At 45.8% G+C, this 17,884-nt stretch overlaps 1 protein-coding gene across 3 annotated transcripts in view; it reads left to right on the top strand.

Annotated features, from left to right (window-relative positions):
• The window catches only part of srfb (serum response factor b), a 20,342-nt gene continuing 2,458 nt past the window's right edge, over nucleotides 1-17,884 (top strand). The window contains exons 1-7 of one of the 3 annotated variants that reach the window (XM_068567313.1): nucleotides 1-1,087; nucleotides 4,579-4,845; nucleotides 14,156-14,396; nucleotides 16,055-16,219; nucleotides 16,550-16,657; nucleotides 17,155-17,352; nucleotides 17,448-17,549. In XM_068567313.1, the coding sequence (XP_068423414.1) occupies nucleotides 446-1,087; nucleotides 4,579-4,845; nucleotides 14,156-14,396; nucleotides 16,055-16,219; nucleotides 16,550-16,657; nucleotides 17,155-17,352; nucleotides 17,448-17,549 (1,723 nt within the window). In that variant the 5' untranslated portion in view covers nucleotides 1-445. The remainder of the gene's footprint in view (nucleotides 1,088-4,578; nucleotides 4,846-14,155; nucleotides 14,397-16,054; nucleotides 16,220-16,549; nucleotides 16,658-17,154; nucleotides 17,353-17,447; nucleotides 17,550-17,884) is intronic. The other 2 variants (XM_068567314.1, XM_068567312.1) reach the window with 2 other exon arrangements.

Here is a 17,884-nt window from a genome sequence, read left to right on the forward strand (position 1 = left end):
CGGTGTTCAAAATATAGACGTTTGTTTGCATCCCTTAACCACGAATACATCTATATTGCGTTTCGGGGGAGTAAAGATTAGCCTGGACGCCGCCAGGCCGACGCTGGCGTTATTTTCAGCTCACAGCGCGGACTACGTAACATGGCGGATCGACATCGAGGGCGCTCTTCGCGTTTTCCTTTTTGAGAAAGTGCTCGGAGTTTTGGTAATAGAGGAGGAGGGTGAACCAAAAGGAGCCGGGTTGAAGGGTCTTGGGGGGTAGCATCACTTTCAAAAGTTTGTCACGGTGATTTCCTGGAGGCTGCGAATCTCTGAACGGGTCCGGTTTGTTTACGTTGCGTGGCCCGGGCGCGTTAGCCTATGCGTTTTATCAGCCATTTACGAGACAACGCGCTCCGGCTCTTATAGCTGGTGTTTAGGGACTCGGTTCAGCAGCCGAAATATAATGTTACCGAGCCGGGTCGGTTCGGCACCATCTGGAAACGGGTCAGCTTCAGGCAGAGGTAACACGGGACACGGTTCGGGCATTGTCGGCGTCGGGATCCGTCCCATTTTAGTCAGAGCGGGGCAAGCTTTACCGGGGGTCAGCGAGAGCGACGGGCGACAGGGGGAGCGAGACGGCGTCGGGATGCTGGGGGCTAATGGTCCAGGGGGCTCGAGGGGCGTGAGGCCGGGCAACGGAACCGGCGGGCCCCCTCTGCAGACCACCGTCCAGGGCAACATGGTGGGGTTAAACACGGGAGTGGTGCTGCCTCACGGGGCCAGGTTCGACACGGACAGGGAGTGCGCGCCTCTGTGCAGCGGCTCGGATAATGACTCGGACTCCGGAGACGACGACGACCCAGTGGGTTCACTCGGGGACAGCAGGAGAGGGGTGAAGCGCGAGCGAGGGGAGATGGAGGCTGCGGTGACGGGGCAGGAGGTGGGCATACCTCCCGGAGGTTACGGCATGGTGCCAGGAGGGGTCGCGGGGGCAAAGCCGGGGAAGAAAACACGTGGGCGCGTGAAGATAAAGATGGAATTTATCGACAACAAGTTGAGACGTTACACCACTTTCAGCAAGAGGAAGACTGGTATTATGAAAAAGGTGAGTGTCCGGGGATTTCCTTTTGGATCTCATTCAATGACTGAAACATGTGTCTCTTGTTTGGTATTGACGTACTGCTGTGTGTGTGTGTGTCAGTGTGTGTGTGTGTGTGAGAGAGAGAGAGAGAGAGAGAGATCTCTCTCAATGGTGCTGTAAATGCTTCCATTCGTGAAATTAACAACGAAGTGGAGGTTACACTTTGATAAGCTGCAGAAGACTCACTGCTCAGGTCATTCAAATCTAGTAGGTGTCTTGCATTGAGAGAACTTTAACTAATTCATCTGATACTAATTCCTTTCTTTATGAAACACAATTGTGGCACAAACTTTCTCACTGGAGGTGAGGGAGTCATGACAGGCAATTGGCTTTAAATAGACGCGTGCAAATGACAATTCTATTTATGATCATGCTCACCTCAACTATCTCACACACACACACACACACACACACACACACACACACACACACACACACACACACACACACACACACACACACAAAGATGGCCCTCGAACTGTTGGAAGTAGTTCCCATCAGTGCACACAGGCTGTTCCTTCTGTCGTGGTGAAGCGGGCTTTGCTTGCAGGCGGCAGCCATGCGGTGGTGAGCAGCAGCGGGCCTGTAGTTGCCAACAGCTGACTAAACCCCAGGGAAACCAGATCAGAGGACAGTCAAAGAGCACTCAAACAGAAGAGAGGAGCCAGGGGACTTTCTGTGCATGCATTATGGCACTGTACATTGTACACAGGCGTCCAGCCTCATCCGTTGGAGACTTCTCTTGGTTTCGGCTTTGCGAGCAGCAGTTGGCATTAAAGATGACAGATTTCGCTATGTGGTGCTCGCACTGGCCTCCACCGAGTTTGGTACCAAAAACAGTGTTGAACTGGGAAATCCAAAACTCAAGCACTCGACCGGTGCCATGATAAATCATAAGAACTCAAAGAAAACGACAAACCCAGAAGCAATAACAAGGTAAACAATAAAAAGTATTGCTATTTGGAATCAAGGAATCCACAGTTGGATCGTTTGCAGACGAGGTTAGCTGAAGCACAGCAGTCGTTCTGCTGCTGCCATTTGTCATCATGACCTTAAATAAACACAAGTCTTCATTGTGGTGAAAGAGTCTTGGTTTTTTACTTTGAAGCTCGTGTTGTGCGTATTCTGCTTTATTTCTCATTATTTTTCTTTTTTTTTTTTGATGTACCCCAGTCTGTTGTCGTGGAAACTGAGGTTGGCAACATGAAAACTGTTTGACACACTGTGCGAATAGATTTTTTTTTTTTTTTTTTTGTAAACGTTGCCTACACTAATGTCAGCCATCGAAGAAATTGAGAGGTGGGTGGAGTGGGAAGATTCATAGTAGACCGTTTTCAAACTGGTTTCTAGGACGAGCCGATAGTTTAATTTTGAGTGATGCGGTGAGTGAAGCATTTTGTTTGTTCTCTAATTCTTTAGGTTTTGTGCGTGTAAATAATTGCACAATCCAAATGGTTAGATCAATTCAAAGGCACAGGATTACTCACTTAGTACTTGTTGTTGTTGTTGTTGTTTTTTTGATTGATTCGTACAGTAAGGGTCATGATTTCATGTGGCCCTTTTTAAACTTGCTGTATTGGCTATTTTCTTGGCAGACCTTCTAATTGTCATACCAGGAAAAGGCACAGATGTAACTAATAACAAATGGCCGCTCCATTCCATTCAAGTGCCTCAATACACCGCGCAAGTGAGCCAATGTGCACAATACCAAGGCCTAAATGGAATGAAGCCATTACATTTCTATTATTCACAAGCAATTGAAAACACGTCCTTGGTCGCCAGAAACTAAAATCGTACTATATACTTAATAAAGACCTGAAACATAGATACATCTATAATACAAGTTATCGTGCAACCTTGAATCGGATAATATTACAAATAATAGATGGAATAATTGTCTCAGCACTGCCCAGGGCGCCTAAATGCTCAACGGTACGGCAGAAGTTGTTGTATAAAAACTGTCACAAGGCGTCTAGTGTTTCTAACAACCAAGAGAATAATGCTTTTTTAGAATTTCATAACTGCGTTACATGTTTGTGGCCATCCATGACTTTATCTCATGCGCCGTTTTTTTTTCTTTTTATTTGATGTGTGGGCTTGACTGGGAAGTTCTGTGTGACAGAGGACCCAATTACAGCGTTGAGTAATTGGCACTTTGCAGCCATGAATATTTATGAGAAAATCAGCAGAGAGGGAACTTATTAAAGCATTGCATGGGTCTAGTTTGTGCCGCCACCTTGCACATTTAAGGTGACAAATGAGTCCTTTCCTGCCTTGGATGTTGGCCAAACATCAGACGTCGTTGTTAGAAACTCCTCTGTCGCTGCTGCTGAGCCAATCACGGGAGATGGTAGTAGAAGAGGATGACTGGGGCCGTGGAGTTAATTACCTACTTCTGTAATGCTGCATTAGAAGGTGGAGAGGTGAATTGTGCTGCTCGAGGTTCCATTTAACACTGTACCTCGATGCACACAAACCTGCACACGCGTGCATCAAAAACCTGTAATAATGAAGGTCTAAGAGCGTTGACGCACGCACACGCACACGCACACGCACACACACGATAGTGCTACAGATGGCTTCAGCAAGTGCCCACATTGGACTGATAGGGCCCATAATGAACGCAGTGTTTGAGCAGGATGGAGTGGCCCGGTATGAATGCGTGGTTTTGTAACTGCTCAATAAAAGGCTTTTTTAATTTGAATGCAATTTGTCTCCTCCTCCCATGTGCCGGCTAACAATGACACATCTATCAGCCAGTTCTGACTGTACCGTGTTCACCAAGGTGATGGTAATGGCGTTGTGCCTTTGCTGCACCAGAAGCATCCTCCACATAACTTATGACTCATTTAGAGAAAACGGCTTTCTCAGGAGTTCAATCAGAGTGCAGCATCTGCGTGCGTGTGTGTGTGATGGCATTGAATCTTATTATATTTTGCCTTCACACTGAATAGTTTGAGTGTGTGTGTGTGTGTCTGTGAATGCTGTATAATGAATGACAAGGGAGCAGACTGTGATGGCCTAACGTTTCACAATCAGCTACCTCCGGGTGTTGAGATCGTTTCCTTGTGTCCTCCGTTAAGACCTGGTTGCTTGCAACTCCCCCTTGCTCGTGCAAGAAGCCCGTCCCAAGCTGCAATCGCTCTCTCAGCTATATCACACTCTCTATTCCGGGAGCCTTATCTCATGCTATTTTAGCTTCATTTGTGCTATACGTCACAGTTCACTACAGGGGGATTTTCAGCTTTGAGTGGTCTCAGTTATATTTTCCCAGAGGTTCACCTTTTTGGATTCTCTTACTGTTTGTTTCCAGTAGAGATTGCTTTGTCTGTAAATTAAGGCAAACCAAGCCCCAATTTGGTGCAGCCTATATCTTTCTGTTTGAATTGTAGCCCGACTCTTTGACCCATCCTCTCTGTCATATACGTTAATTTCCCTATTTGTCTCTTTCCCAGGCCTACGAACTCTCCACCCTGACGGGAACGCAGGTTCTACTGCTTGTGGCCAGTGAAACGGGGCACGTCTACACTTTCGCCACCCGCAAACTCCAACCCATGATTACAAGCGAAACGGGCAAAGCTCTGATCCAAACATGCCTCAACTCGCCGGACTCGCCGCCACGCTCTGACCCCTCCACCGACCAGCGCATGAGTGCCACGGGCTTTGAGGAGACAGACCTCACCTATCAGGTGTCTGAGTCGGAGAGCATGGGCGACACAAAGGTTAGAATCAAAAAAGTGGAAAGGAGACAACATTTAAAAAAGTGTAGCGAGGCAACGGCGGCTGTGAATTCCCATTAAATGCACTCATCTGTATCCTTGTCCCCGCAGACTATTCTCCCTGCTTTCCAGAAACGATCACGCTTGAGTTAAAGTCTATGTGACTCTAGTGGAGACATGAATTGCATAGCAAATAAAAATGTTATAAAGCACTGTAGAGATTCACTGATGGATATTCTGGGAAATCTCTTTAGAAAAGGCGAGACAGCACGCGAGGAGAATAAGTAGATGGAACCTGCAAGCGGCGGCGCCGGCTTTGTCCCGTTGTAAACAGTTATGAACTTTTGCGTGTTATTTGTGAGGCCTCTGTTTTGGACATGCAGTTTGGTCCGAAGCACCAAGTCCTTTTTTTTAATTAACCCAAAAAGTCTTCGTAGTTCTTTCAAAGGGCTCCACACTGAGAGGAGAGCCAGATAAGATGGAGAGTATTATCCCACTCAATAAAGGGAGCCGTCTACACTTTTACCTTTTTGACCTCTCGTCCAGGAAAGCCTCGTAACACTCGAAGATAAATCACAGCAGGTCTGGGTTGTGTTAGGAGGAGAAACATGCAACACTGCTGCGTGGAGGACTTTGGTGTTTATCTTTTATTCTGTGACGGAGCTGTCTCGCGTTCAAGGACGAAACGCTGCAGATTGTTAACAGGACTTACATTTTTGAAAATAGTTGAACATCAGACATTTTGTGCCGTTTTTCAAAATTGTTGTGACGGGAATAAGTTTAATTTAGGATGAGTATTCAAACAAAGAATTGTTCTAGTCTGAAATTCTCACGAGCATAGTGAGTTGGCTGTGTGACCTCCTTTCATCCTCCTTTCAAGCTGCAGTGTCGGGTCCCCGTATTTTCTACTCCAAGGGTTCTTAAACCTCAGGGCTTTGAGATCTTGAAGCGAAGCGATAAATTCATAAGCGGACACGCTTCGCTGTCCACACCTCCGCGCGCTCAGGTGCTGGAAGCCGAGACTCCCTCCGTTGGCTGTTTACACGGCTTAAGTGCGCCCCTTTTTGAAGACGGACACTTGCCGGCCTGTTGTGCCCCCGTGCTTTTTTCACAAGGCACTAACTAACATGTACCTTACACCGTCAAGGATGGGGGATCAACCCTTGCATGTTGAGCCACTCTCATGCCCGCTCTGCTCATTGATAAAAATTAGATTCTGCCTCTGTTGCCATATATGGTATGGTTTCCCTGCCTGCTCTCTTGGCTGAGGCCCCTCGCATTCCTTATAAGCTGCAGCTGTCTTTGGAGTCCTGTGATTTCCCCCCCCCAACCCACCCACCAGCCCCTCTCCCCTCCTTCCCCCCCACTCATTTAGTGATATGGAGGGGAGGTAAGGATGTAGATATGAGCGGCTGGACTGGAAACATTTGAGCGATATTTTACGTCCCGTTTCTTGTGACATCTATTTAGGTGGCTATCAGTGACGCTGTGACCTTTGCCCCCGCTGCAATTATGAGTGTGTGAGAACAGCGTGGGCCCTGTGATCCCTGCTCGCCGAGGGACACCCTCGGAGTTGTCATTGTGTTGTCCATGTCAGAGCAGCACGGTTACGGTGTGGACATGGCAGGTGGATACGGCGGCCTCACTATTTTTTCAGAGATTTAGTTTGTGCGCAGTAGGCCTGATGCGTGGTCACTGCGTGCAGCTCTGCGTGCATCTGGACACTATTCATCGCGAGAGAGGCATGTCATACATACAGTGCAAGGTAGTCTAAACAGTTTGGACTTTGCAATGGCTTGGGGGGGGGGGGAGCACATTTTGGAGAAGCAAAAGAAAAAGGGTTGGAAGATAAGTGCTGTGTATTTTGTTCTCCGATAACCGGCCCAAGCCCTATTGATTGAAACAGAAACATACATTTTTATTAATCCCCCTTGTGGACATTCTTCTCTGCATTTGACCCATCCTTGATTAAGGAGCAGTGGGCTGCCCTGTGAGGCGGCCCACTGCTATAGCGCTGTCCAAGTTCTGTGATTGAACCGGCTACCTTGTGGTAACGGGACAACCACTCATCCTCCTGAGCTACATCCGCCCAAATGATTTTTTAAAAAAAATTAAAAAACTGTCTCCTGATGTTTCTTATAAAAACCTAAACCCAACGTACCTGCCAATACTGATGCTATACCTACCATCTCGTGAACAAATATGCAATCTTATATTCTAGGAATTGCTTTAGCTGCTGAAAATGTATCCAGTCGCCCACTGTCAATTTATGCTTTTGGTGTTAATTCGCTAAAATAAAAAGATCAACAGAGCCATCTGTTCAACTTGTAACATCATGGAGAAATTAGCTCAAGACACAAGTAATTTCACATGGGCCGTCCAATAAAGGATCCGTGGTTTCCTTTTCGATTTCAACTTGGAAAAACATGAAGGCTGCTCTGGAAATGTCCTAAACTTGTCCCCAAAATGTGTTTATTTTTCTGAATACATTTTAAGTTCTGTAATGTATCTTGCAATGTCAGTCATGCTTCGTATCCCTCTATAACGTTTTGATTTCATAGTTGATAGTTGTGTTTGATTGTTTGTTAAAGTTTAAGACTGAAAAGGCTGCATGTTACATTATTAGGGCCGACCTCTTGTTTTGGTCTGATAGACTAAGATTTTTTTAGTAAATTGATAACTTAAATTTTGTTAATGCGGCTTTTTCATGCTGAATTACTTATTTCCAAGAAAGTTAAGTGCCTCAATACAGTTCATTTCTGAAAAACACAAATTAAAGCTTGGGTGGGTAATCTCAAGAAACTAACGAGCGCATTTTAAGACTGATCCAGCGTTGAAACTTAGCCTGGGTTGCATCCTCGTCTCTTCTTCTCCAGTAGCCAGTGGGCTTCCCTCCAAAGCCACTCCCCAAAAACATTATCTTAAACCTAAATGACAATCAGGACCATTGTTTGTACTCACAGCTGTAAAGCTAGCAGCTTGTATGGAAGACTCTGATGACGAGCAATGAGTGCACAGGCAGACAGATGCAGTATTTTTTTTCGATTAAGTCGACTAAAATATCGTCGGTCAAAGACGACAGCCCAACACATTATCATCTGCTGATTGTTCTGATGCATATCTAGCTGGCGTAAATTGGTTCTTGGGCCAATGTCACCAGGCCTAAATTGGGTACTGAAAACTGAGCTGACAAAATGTAATCTCGCTGTGAGAGATGTCACATCGAACAGCAAGGAGGTTTCTTTCTCGAACCGTTGTTTGGCATCGATTCAACACGTCCATTATTCCATTCGGAGCATCTTTACTCGAGCTGATTGCAGTGTTTAAAACACTACGATATTATGTTGAAGTTGCTTGACTGAAGAACCCGTTTTTTCTATTTGTTATTGCTCTCGCAGCACACGCTACGCCCCTAAAAACAAACACTGAAGACAACAAGTTTGAGACTGTTCTGAGGGCTGTGGAAATGCATTCTGGGAAATGTAATGGCTGACATGGAGGTGAATGAGCGAGGACGAGGGAGTTACACCAGAAACGAATGCCAACACTTCACAAAGAGGGTACATTTGTAATTATTATGGTGCAACTCCAGCAGATCTTTGGATGGTTCTGCTTCTGTGGCGCCTTCTTGATGTACAGATGTTTTCATGCTTTTGTGGTTATTTTTGGAAGGCGATGGCAAATCCCACAACTCATGTTTGCTTAGAGGATCTAGCTTAGGACATAATTCTCAGTATCTGACAGTCTCCTCTGGTTTTCCCCTCCTCCTCCCTCCGTCACTATCTCCCCTTTCCTCCTTACTCCATCTCTTCTCTTCCTTACTGCTCTGACTTTTCGGTGCTATTGCTTATTTGTTTCTCTGCTGCTCGTTAGCACAGATCACATTGTCTTTGTCGCTGCAGTGTAGTGCACTGTACAGACCAACAACTGACATGTTTGTTTTCCTTGCATTGCAGCTCTTTGCGACACATCTGACAGCCTCTTTTTAAAAAAAAATTATTATTACAGGCATATAAATGTGTGTTGAATTGGTCCCCCGAGAGAACTTAAAGTGATTTGACAATTAATTCAACCAAATGGAGAACTGTACTTGAAAAGAAAGCATTTCACATTTAGTTTTAATCTGCCTCTCTGTCATACGGACGGAGCAGTGGCTTGAAGTAGGTGACGAGAGAGAATCACTGAGATAATGGAAAGTTAATTTACTCGTGAGATATGTGCTCTTATCACAAGGGTGCTCCTAAATATGTAGAGCTCGCTCCGTACGTAGAGCGAGGTTGTGTTGTCGGAGGGATTTTGACGGTGTCTGTCGGGAGAGCAACATGTTGGCTGTGTCAGAGGGGAGGGGAGAAAAGCAAAACTCCCCCCCCCTCCTTTCCACCCCCTTATTTTACAGCAAGCAACTGGACAGGTCAGCCGCCATTGGCTGCACCTCCTCCACTTGGGCTGCCTTGCCTTTTTTAGCAGTCCCAAATGGAGCTGCGAATTCCATGTTGCTGGCAGGGTGACAGGCGGGGAGATGGGAGCCAGCAAATGGGAGATTAGACGAGGGCCAGCCACCAGTAAACTGCACAATGGGCTCTCCAACCAACACGGGACGAGCCTGCCAGTTGTCACCTTCCATTTAGGACGATTAATCCCTCGCGAAGAGGGAATCATTTGTGTCTTTTTTAAATTACCCTCATTTCCTTTCCTGTGACTTATAAATGGGGTCTATCGTGTGATGTCGGTGAATGTGAGCGAGGCATTGGAGGCTTTTAGTGTTTTACCATGTATCTTAATGTGGAAAGCAGCCTAATGTAAGGACTTTTAGACAGTATAAGAAAACGCCTCCTTACTTTCGTGTTTTTCATTACCAAACCAAAGAACCCCAGAATTATTGATTGTTTGAATCAGATGGCTGGTGTCTCTATCTAATGCGCTCTGTCTCCGGATACTCTTAATACGAGGAGGGGTAGGATGTTTGATATTTGAGATCGCTTTATTGCTGGAATAAAATAATGTCCCTCTCTAGTAAAATGTATTATTTAGCATGTGGGGGTTCACTCAGTGGCTGTGCAATGAGTCCACAGGATTCATTGCTTATCCCAGAAGACTCGGCTCTCCATTCGCACGACGATAAATTGTGGCCTCATTTGTCACTTTCTGCTACCTCATTATACAAAGTGCCGTGTTTCCCAAGGTCGGGCCATGTTTTTGTTTTTTCCAAGTCGAGGAAAGCAGCAGCAGTCGTAGTGTGGTTAATTTATATATGAACAAATAAATAAGAAACTGTAAATATGTGATTTAACTTAAATAAATCTAAACCAGCTTTTGCATTGTGAAAAATCTATTCACTTTTTACAAACAGCCCCTGTAAAATGCATCATTCAGAGTATCAACCAAGTATAAATATAACAAGAAAAAGAAAAGAAAATATCCAGAAAATATATGTGACAAATATCCATCACACAACCCAGATGTATGTAATGTCCACAAATTGCTTGTGTTGTTTGACCGAAGAGTTCAAATGAAATAGTTTCATATGACTTAAGACAAAGAAAATTCTCAATTAAGAAGCTTGAGGGAATTTTCGGCACTTTTTGCATTAAACATGACTTTCATGATTTTAAAATAGCAAATGAAGAACAATGGCTCATGAATGGCTTGTATTATACATAATATTCAGACTGTCAGTCCATTTGCATGTGACGCTGAAGGGGTTGATCGTCAGTGATGGAGATGACGTGATGTATCGCTGTGCAGGACTGAATCAAACAGGTGGTGACAGTGCTGAGGCTTTGGCTACACTTCTTCTCTTAAGGAATGCATTACACCGCTGGAGCCTATGTTTACGATGAACTAAAAGTCAGCGCTGTTTATAGACGGGCCAGTTGAACACAAGACACGTGGAAATGGTCAAACAAAGCAGTGGGTCAAGGGAAGCTTGTGATGTAGGCCGCAGAGATAGTGGCAGTTTGACGAGACCTTCAGTTGACCACACGTCAGTCAGTCAAGCCCAACTTTCTGTTCATGTGGAGAGTAGAAACATGACAGGGAAACAAGATCTAGGGACGGGACGATGGAAGGTTTGATCACTGATTTTAAAATAAATGGAAAAGAACACAGGCAATAAGTTGACTGGTGATTTCACATTTTTGGGATGATTGTAAATATCGTCCAGCTCGTTATCGTGGTCAGAAGACAAGTAAAAAGTGCGCGTGCACATGTTAAGCACAATTTGATCATCATGTCTTGAATCACAACTATTCTGTACAGGATCATTGTTGTTCATATCGTCCCATGCCGAACAAAAGCAGCCATTTATTTCTTCATTGAACGGTGTAATGGGAAAAAGTTGGAACACATCAAGCCATATTTTCTTATTTCTCGATGGTGCAAGGTGAAGCATCCCCGCCGTATCCACTCTGAGCTCATACTGAGCTCACTGGGGCAGACGGCTGCTTTCTTCTTGCTCACGTGGCCTCCTGCTGCCTCAGCTGGCAATGAAAGGGTTAATTCCCCCTCAGAGGTGCTCAGGTTCCCCGCCAGCTGTCTGTACCCTCAGCTGTTTGTACTCTCGCCCCTATCCTGTCCCCCAAACCTGACTTTGTGCGTGCGCGCGGCAGGCAAAGCCCTCTGCTACGACTGTGTCTGAAAAGTGTGACTTGCTATGTGACGATCCAAACGCTGATCCCTTTCTGGACTCTTCCCTGATTGTTGTTCTGCTTGCTTATCCGCCTTCCTCTTCTATCTGTTACCCCCGACTCTAAGTAGAGTGAGTTTGTCCTGAGGTCTAGTGATTATTATTGACACAAATCTCACTCCAGTCAAAAATGGGGAAAGTCTTCCGCGAGAATGAAGACGTGGTGACGTCGGTGTCACAGTCCGACAGTCGCGCTCGCTCTGCGATGAACAGTTGGTCAGTGAATGGATTACATATTGTTACATATAGTTCTTGGGTGAATATATTGAGTTTTCTCTCTTGGTTGAAAGGGCAAAACTGTGAGTCCTCCGCGTGGCCCTCCCTCTTTCACTTTCCAGCTGCTGTTTAACTAAAGAGGTAAAGGACCTTGGACTGTCAGCCCCTCGGCAGGGCCTGGATCTGAGCTGCAGGCGAGCGTACGAACTATGTAGTTTAGGGTTTTGTCTTGATTTCTGAGCAGCTTGTCAAACTAAAACCCCAAATTCACCATCTACACGTTGTGAGGGCCAAAAACCTCTTGATACAATTGATTATTTGTTCATCCAGAGTTTGTTTTTTACCTGGTCAAATAAAACAAAAAAACAACTTCTGTTTTTATCATTGCAGTGAGCCGTCCTATCTTAGATATTAAGAGCAGACTGGGATGTGGCTAAAGACTGGGAGCTAATCCTCACAGCAGTTTGCTCCACTGACATCTTACGTACATGTTTAGAAGTCTTATCAGTGGAGTCCGTGCTGAATTATGCCTCCTCCCACCCATGTAATCAGTCACGTATAAAAACCAATAGTGCTCTGCTCGAAGCGGTTGCTTGAGCCTGCTTCTACACAACCACGCTGTTATTCCTAATGAATGTGCCGTTTCAGAGTTTGAAGCGTCTAGATGCAACGCACACCTATCCTTGTTGCTTTCTCATTGTAAGCCTGTAGTGGCACATGGCTGTGTTTACATATAATAATCCTTATTCGCTCGGCTCAGCCGTTGCCTTCATGTCACATGCTTTTTGCGTGTATGACACAATAGCTCTGTCCAAGTTCCAGGACTGGATGCTCCATAAAGGACGAGGCTTTGTGGCCCTGAGGTCTGAGCTGAACTTGCATTTTTTCCACAAATAATATGGTCTAGCTTAAAATAAATTGTTTTGTTTTGTCACTGGGGAAACTGAATATATTTGCAAGAGAGGGGTTGATGGTGTGAGTTGTGATGTTACTGGTTGCGTCCTACAAAATCAAAGAAAAGAGCTGCATTTTAAAAAAAATATATATTTTGTCGGCCACATGTGGAGTAACCTTTTTAAAATGACAGTCCGTTACGTTGTCCTCTGTGCCCACAGCATGTGTAGCCGTGATCAAACCCCTTTATTAAATGAAACCTTCGGTAGCACTCTGCCTCTATTTACATTGGAACCAGAAGAACAGGCAAACTCTAATGTGTTAGCTCGTTCCCAGTCTGCCATCAGATCATTAGTATCAAGTGTATATAAGTGCGTAGAAGCCGGCATGGTGGGTTTGGATGTGCTTTACAGTCCCAGACTCACGCCTACCCTGCTCTCATCATGCAGCCCACTCAGCAACACATCCCACTCTGCTGTTGAATGGATGTTAGCATTAGCCGCTACATCTCACCCGACTGATTTTAGGTTTACGTGAGCATCTCATCTGTCTGATTTCTACACAGTTCACTGTAGATAATAGATAATAGAGTTGTATTGAACAGTAGTTAGATTTTAACTCTACATACTGAATTTCCTACATTCAGTGATGACGGCTAACAAGATTTTCTTTGACTTGAATGCAACGTTTGGCCCGTTTTGACTTGAAAAGAGAAACGCTCCCAGCACCGCACATTGTTCTCCATGTGGCTGCAATTAGAGGGGTCCCAGCCTGTTTCTCTACCTTGTTTATGTAATTTGCCCTTCCTCTATTAAAACCCACTGTGGTTTCTGTCGCCCAAGCAAGTATCCAAGGATTAAAGCCTGCTCTTCCTCGTGCTTGAAGAGGAGAAGCCCTATTAATGGTGTTGTTTTAGGTGTTCTCATGTAAAACTCTTCTGCTGTTTATTTTGCAGTCACCGGGGTAAGTTGAAAATACTATAATCTGGTGACGTCATCAGGGTTATTACAGAATACAAAGTTACAAACTAAAGATGTGAGGATTTTTGTGGACATTTCTGGTATCCTCTACGTCTGGTCTGTGTTCGCAGCTTATTAATAACCTGTATTGTTTATATTTGGTTTATATGCTCTCTTCATTTTTTCACTGTAATGAAACTTCTGCACAACAGTTTTCCTTATTCAATGAGGGATTCAAAAGGCTTTTATCCTATCAAAAGATGTTTGCATTGACCGGTCAGGGAAAGCTCTATTAAGTTGCATTATGGGAATTGTAGGAACCGCTGTTCTTGAAGCATGACCTTTACTCGGGATGAAACTTCTGGATATCTCTTTCACTGTTTTTCACCATAATTGCGAGTTCCTCAACTTTATGGAAGTTAAATACTACATTGCTAGCGTCCCCTACACGTTGTCTTCCTCCTTGACATAATCCAGTACTGATTTTAATTTGATCAAACGATCGCCCCCTGCTTTCCCCCCCTGTCTTTCTAATCAAAGTGTACGTTTTCGCCCACAGGATACACTGAAGCCGACGTTCACGGTAGCCAGCCTACCGGGCGGTACCAGCAGCGCCCAGTGCACGGTACCCACCACCTCCACCACCATGCAGGTGAGCAGCGGCCCTTCGTTTCCCATCACCAACTACCTGGCACCCATCTCGGCCAGCGGCAACATCAGCGCCAACGGTACCGTCCTCAAGACCACCGGCGGCTCCGCGGGGGTCATGCAGCTGCCCAGTGGCTTCACCTTCATGCCCGGTACGTAGGAGATGAAACGTATGGGCTTTCTTTTACCTCAACAGCCGTAGCTCTGTCAAAATGCTTCATTATTTTTCATCACGGTTTGTTAATCTCAACTGCAGGCCTCCGTGTTTTGGTAATGTCACTGTGTTGCCCAGCTTATTAACTAATTAGAATTTGAATGGGGGTGTGCCGTGACCTCAGCTGTCTTGAAGTGGTCGGGCGCTGCTCGCTCTTCAAGCACATAGCGGCCCCTCATAGCAGTCATCAACACTTGGCGGCCTTGGGTTTTTACAAAGCCCTCCGTATCCAGGATAGCCACGTCTATTGAAGACTGGCTCTGCCTTTGATTGTCACTTGGGGAACAGGAATAATTAGGTGAGAGGAACACAATAGACCTGGCAATGAGGGATGACGAACATGGCCCATAATTAGTCATGAATATTCAATGAAGGATCGGTGGCTGAAATTATAATTGCGTACATACTTTATGGGGCGGGAGCTTTGTGACCCAGCGGTCCTGAACTAGACATGACCCTTTCATTAAGGGGGACTTTACAGACGCACTCTTAAACACAAGGGATCTCGACTGCACCAGCATGAGGACGCTGGGGCAGCAGGCGCCGATTTGAGATCTTTAGATGTTCCTAAATTGGCTTCCCTCAGTAATTATTCATCGCGCTTCCTTTTCATAGTAGATGTGCTGGGGAAAAAACTGGGAGTGGAGCGTGGGGATGCCAAGAGGTCACAATTTCACCCAAAGATGTAAAAAATATTTGAATATCTCAATAATTCAATTTGAACGTAACCCATCTATATGAAAAGATCAGTGCTCTGGAGCTTTTATTGGGACTGTCAATCAATCAATTTGAAAAAGCTGGCCGACACCTAAATGCTGACCGATGCAATGTTTTCTCCAGTTATATGACATTGTTGTCAACAGGAGTCTCTGTTGCAATTGTATAGCCTAAAAAGGGCCAAGTGCTCGTCAGTGTTGTATAGTTTAAGCACTGGCAATAATGTCGCTGACGAGTTGCCGCAGTGTGTCGGTTGTCTGCGTGCTGTCACAGCTGAACACACAAATAAAATCAAAAGAACACAAAGCGCCAATTATTGGGCTTCATGTGTCTGACAGCTGAAGGACACACTGTGTCTGTCCTTTTCCCCTCCCTTTCTTTCTCCATCTTTCTCCTCCTCCTGCAACCTTGTCTCTCAGCCACCCCATTTTCCACCCTCTCTCTCCCTCCATTGCTCTCATCCTCTCTCCTCCTCACCACCTGTCTGGCATATAGCAGCAGTGCCAGGTGGAACAACACACCCTCCCACACTAAAAGCTCCTCAGCTGACAGCTTGAAAGGGCCTGCCCAGCCCTCTGCAGCAACTGTTTAGGGAGCATGTGACCAAATGTGGTGGCGTAACTCCAGAGTCGTGTTCTGCTTTGAAATGCCTGCCATGTGGGACAAGACGACGTGTTGATAAGAGACTATGAAACAAAACATGCAACAGTTGAACGGTTTTAAATGTCAATGTGCCAGCCAACCACTCAATACAGTGACTTTGCTGAGCGGCCATGTATGTATTAAACCTGTGTATCACGTTCATTTAATAGCACTTTAGGAAGCTGTGCTGTCCTTTCGCATAGTCTCATCCACCTCTGTGTGTGTGTGACCCTCCAGCAGGCACTACTCTCCCCCCTGGCACCCCAACCATTCCTCTGAGCCAGCTGCAGCAGCACTCCCTGGCCCTCCAGGGGCAGCATGGTCAGGCCCTGGCTGCCGCCTCGCAGCCTCAGCATGGACAGCAGGCTGTCTTCCGCTTCCCTGCTGCTGTCTCTCTCACAGGTGACCCGCTCTGCCACGACGGCCTGCTAATACGAATCACAATCGCATCACGATAAAGCCGCTGCTGCGACTAGTACTGCTAATGCCACCTCTTCGGCAATGACTACTAAGCATGCACCTAATGATAGGATTACTAATTCTACTTGCACGGCAACTTCCTCTGCCTCTGCTGATAGTACTGCAAAGGCTTCTACCGCCAGAGCGACCATGCGGCACCCCCACTGCTGCAGTCCCCACACTGCTGCAGCAACCACCGCTATTCCCTTTGTGGGGTGGTTCATGGCTTACTGTAGTTGGCTGAATGACCTCTGTGTGTGTGTGTGTCTTCAGGACCAGGGGCTCCCCAGCAGCTCCAGGCAATCCAGCTCCACCACAACACTCAGTCCAGCTCCAACAGCGACGGCCACGACATCTGCCACACCTCCACAAACTCCACCGGTAGGTCCGATCTTCTCTCTGAAGAAAGACACCGTTGTCCTGTCTGGAAGACAATCTCTGGCTCCATTTACGATGGACGGACGATGCACATTAGTGCTCCAGACGGTGGAAATATACATTAGCACTTTTGAAGTTTTACTGAACAGTGTACAGCATCTCAACGGGCAAAAATAAATGATGTCCCATGTGGGATGATATTATTTATTATTACTTTATTATTATAAATTATTAAATATTATTATTATATCGTTTTACAATGTGCTGTATTTTTCTAGCTGGCACTATTGTTCTTCGTTATTATTCTGGTCCTGTTTGGAATAAGTTGTCTTCTCCCAGAAAGGTGTTACTGTGCAGCACAGCTTAAGTAGGAGTGAGCAGTCGACTTGAGATGCATGTCCAGCGCCATCTGCTGGCCAACATGTGTACACAACTGTTGTCCTGAGTGCTGCGTTTGCTTTCTCTACCCTCCTCCTCACTCCCCTGCTCTCTCTTTCCAGCGACGGTGAGTCTCCCGGCAACCATCGTCACCTCGTCATTACCGACGTCTGTTGCGGGTCACATGATGTACCCCAGCCCGCACACGTTGATGTACGCCTCCACGCCGACGCTGACCGACGGGGGGCTGGCTGTTCTCAACGCCTTCTCCCAGGGCACCTCGGCCATGCAGGTGTCCCACGCACAGGGCCAAGACTCAGGTGAGACTCAGTGGATTAATATGCAATGTGTGCATCACTTCAAATAAACATAATGCTAGTTTACTAATAGAAAAACGTTTTCCCCCCTCACATAGGTGCTGTCCCTCAGGTGTTCCTCACAGCACCTCCAGGCACGGTGCAGATCCCCGTCTCAGCGGTGCAGCTACACCCAGTACGGCAAGATCTGCATTTTACAAGTGAAACTCTCATATTCCCTATGCAACCAGCATGCCACGTGACCGCACTAATGCATCCTAACAGAGCACTGGCACACAGAGGCCACAGGGTTGATACCCGTTTGTTTTATTTTGGGATGAATGTGAATGATCAGCTGGCAGTCTGTTTTACCTGTGACTTTCAGCAAAATACACATGAAATAGACTTAACAAAACACCACAGTAGCAGTGCATGGGAGCTAAATTTGCAGTTTAAATTGACTTTTTAAAGTTTAGTCTTATGAATAAAATCATTGGGAATTCCTTTCTGTAATTTGGTTTGACATATATAGGTATTTGGAAAAATCTCATAGAAT

The sequence above is a fragment of the Clinocottus analis genome, unplaced genomic scaffold (assembly GCF_023055335.1).
Source record: "Clinocottus analis isolate CAN_PGR_092001 unplaced genomic scaffold, fCliAna1.0.p SCAF_8, whole genome shotgun sequence".
NCBI classification, from domain to species: Eukaryota; Metazoa; Chordata; class Actinopteri; order Perciformes; family Cottidae; genus Clinocottus; species Clinocottus analis.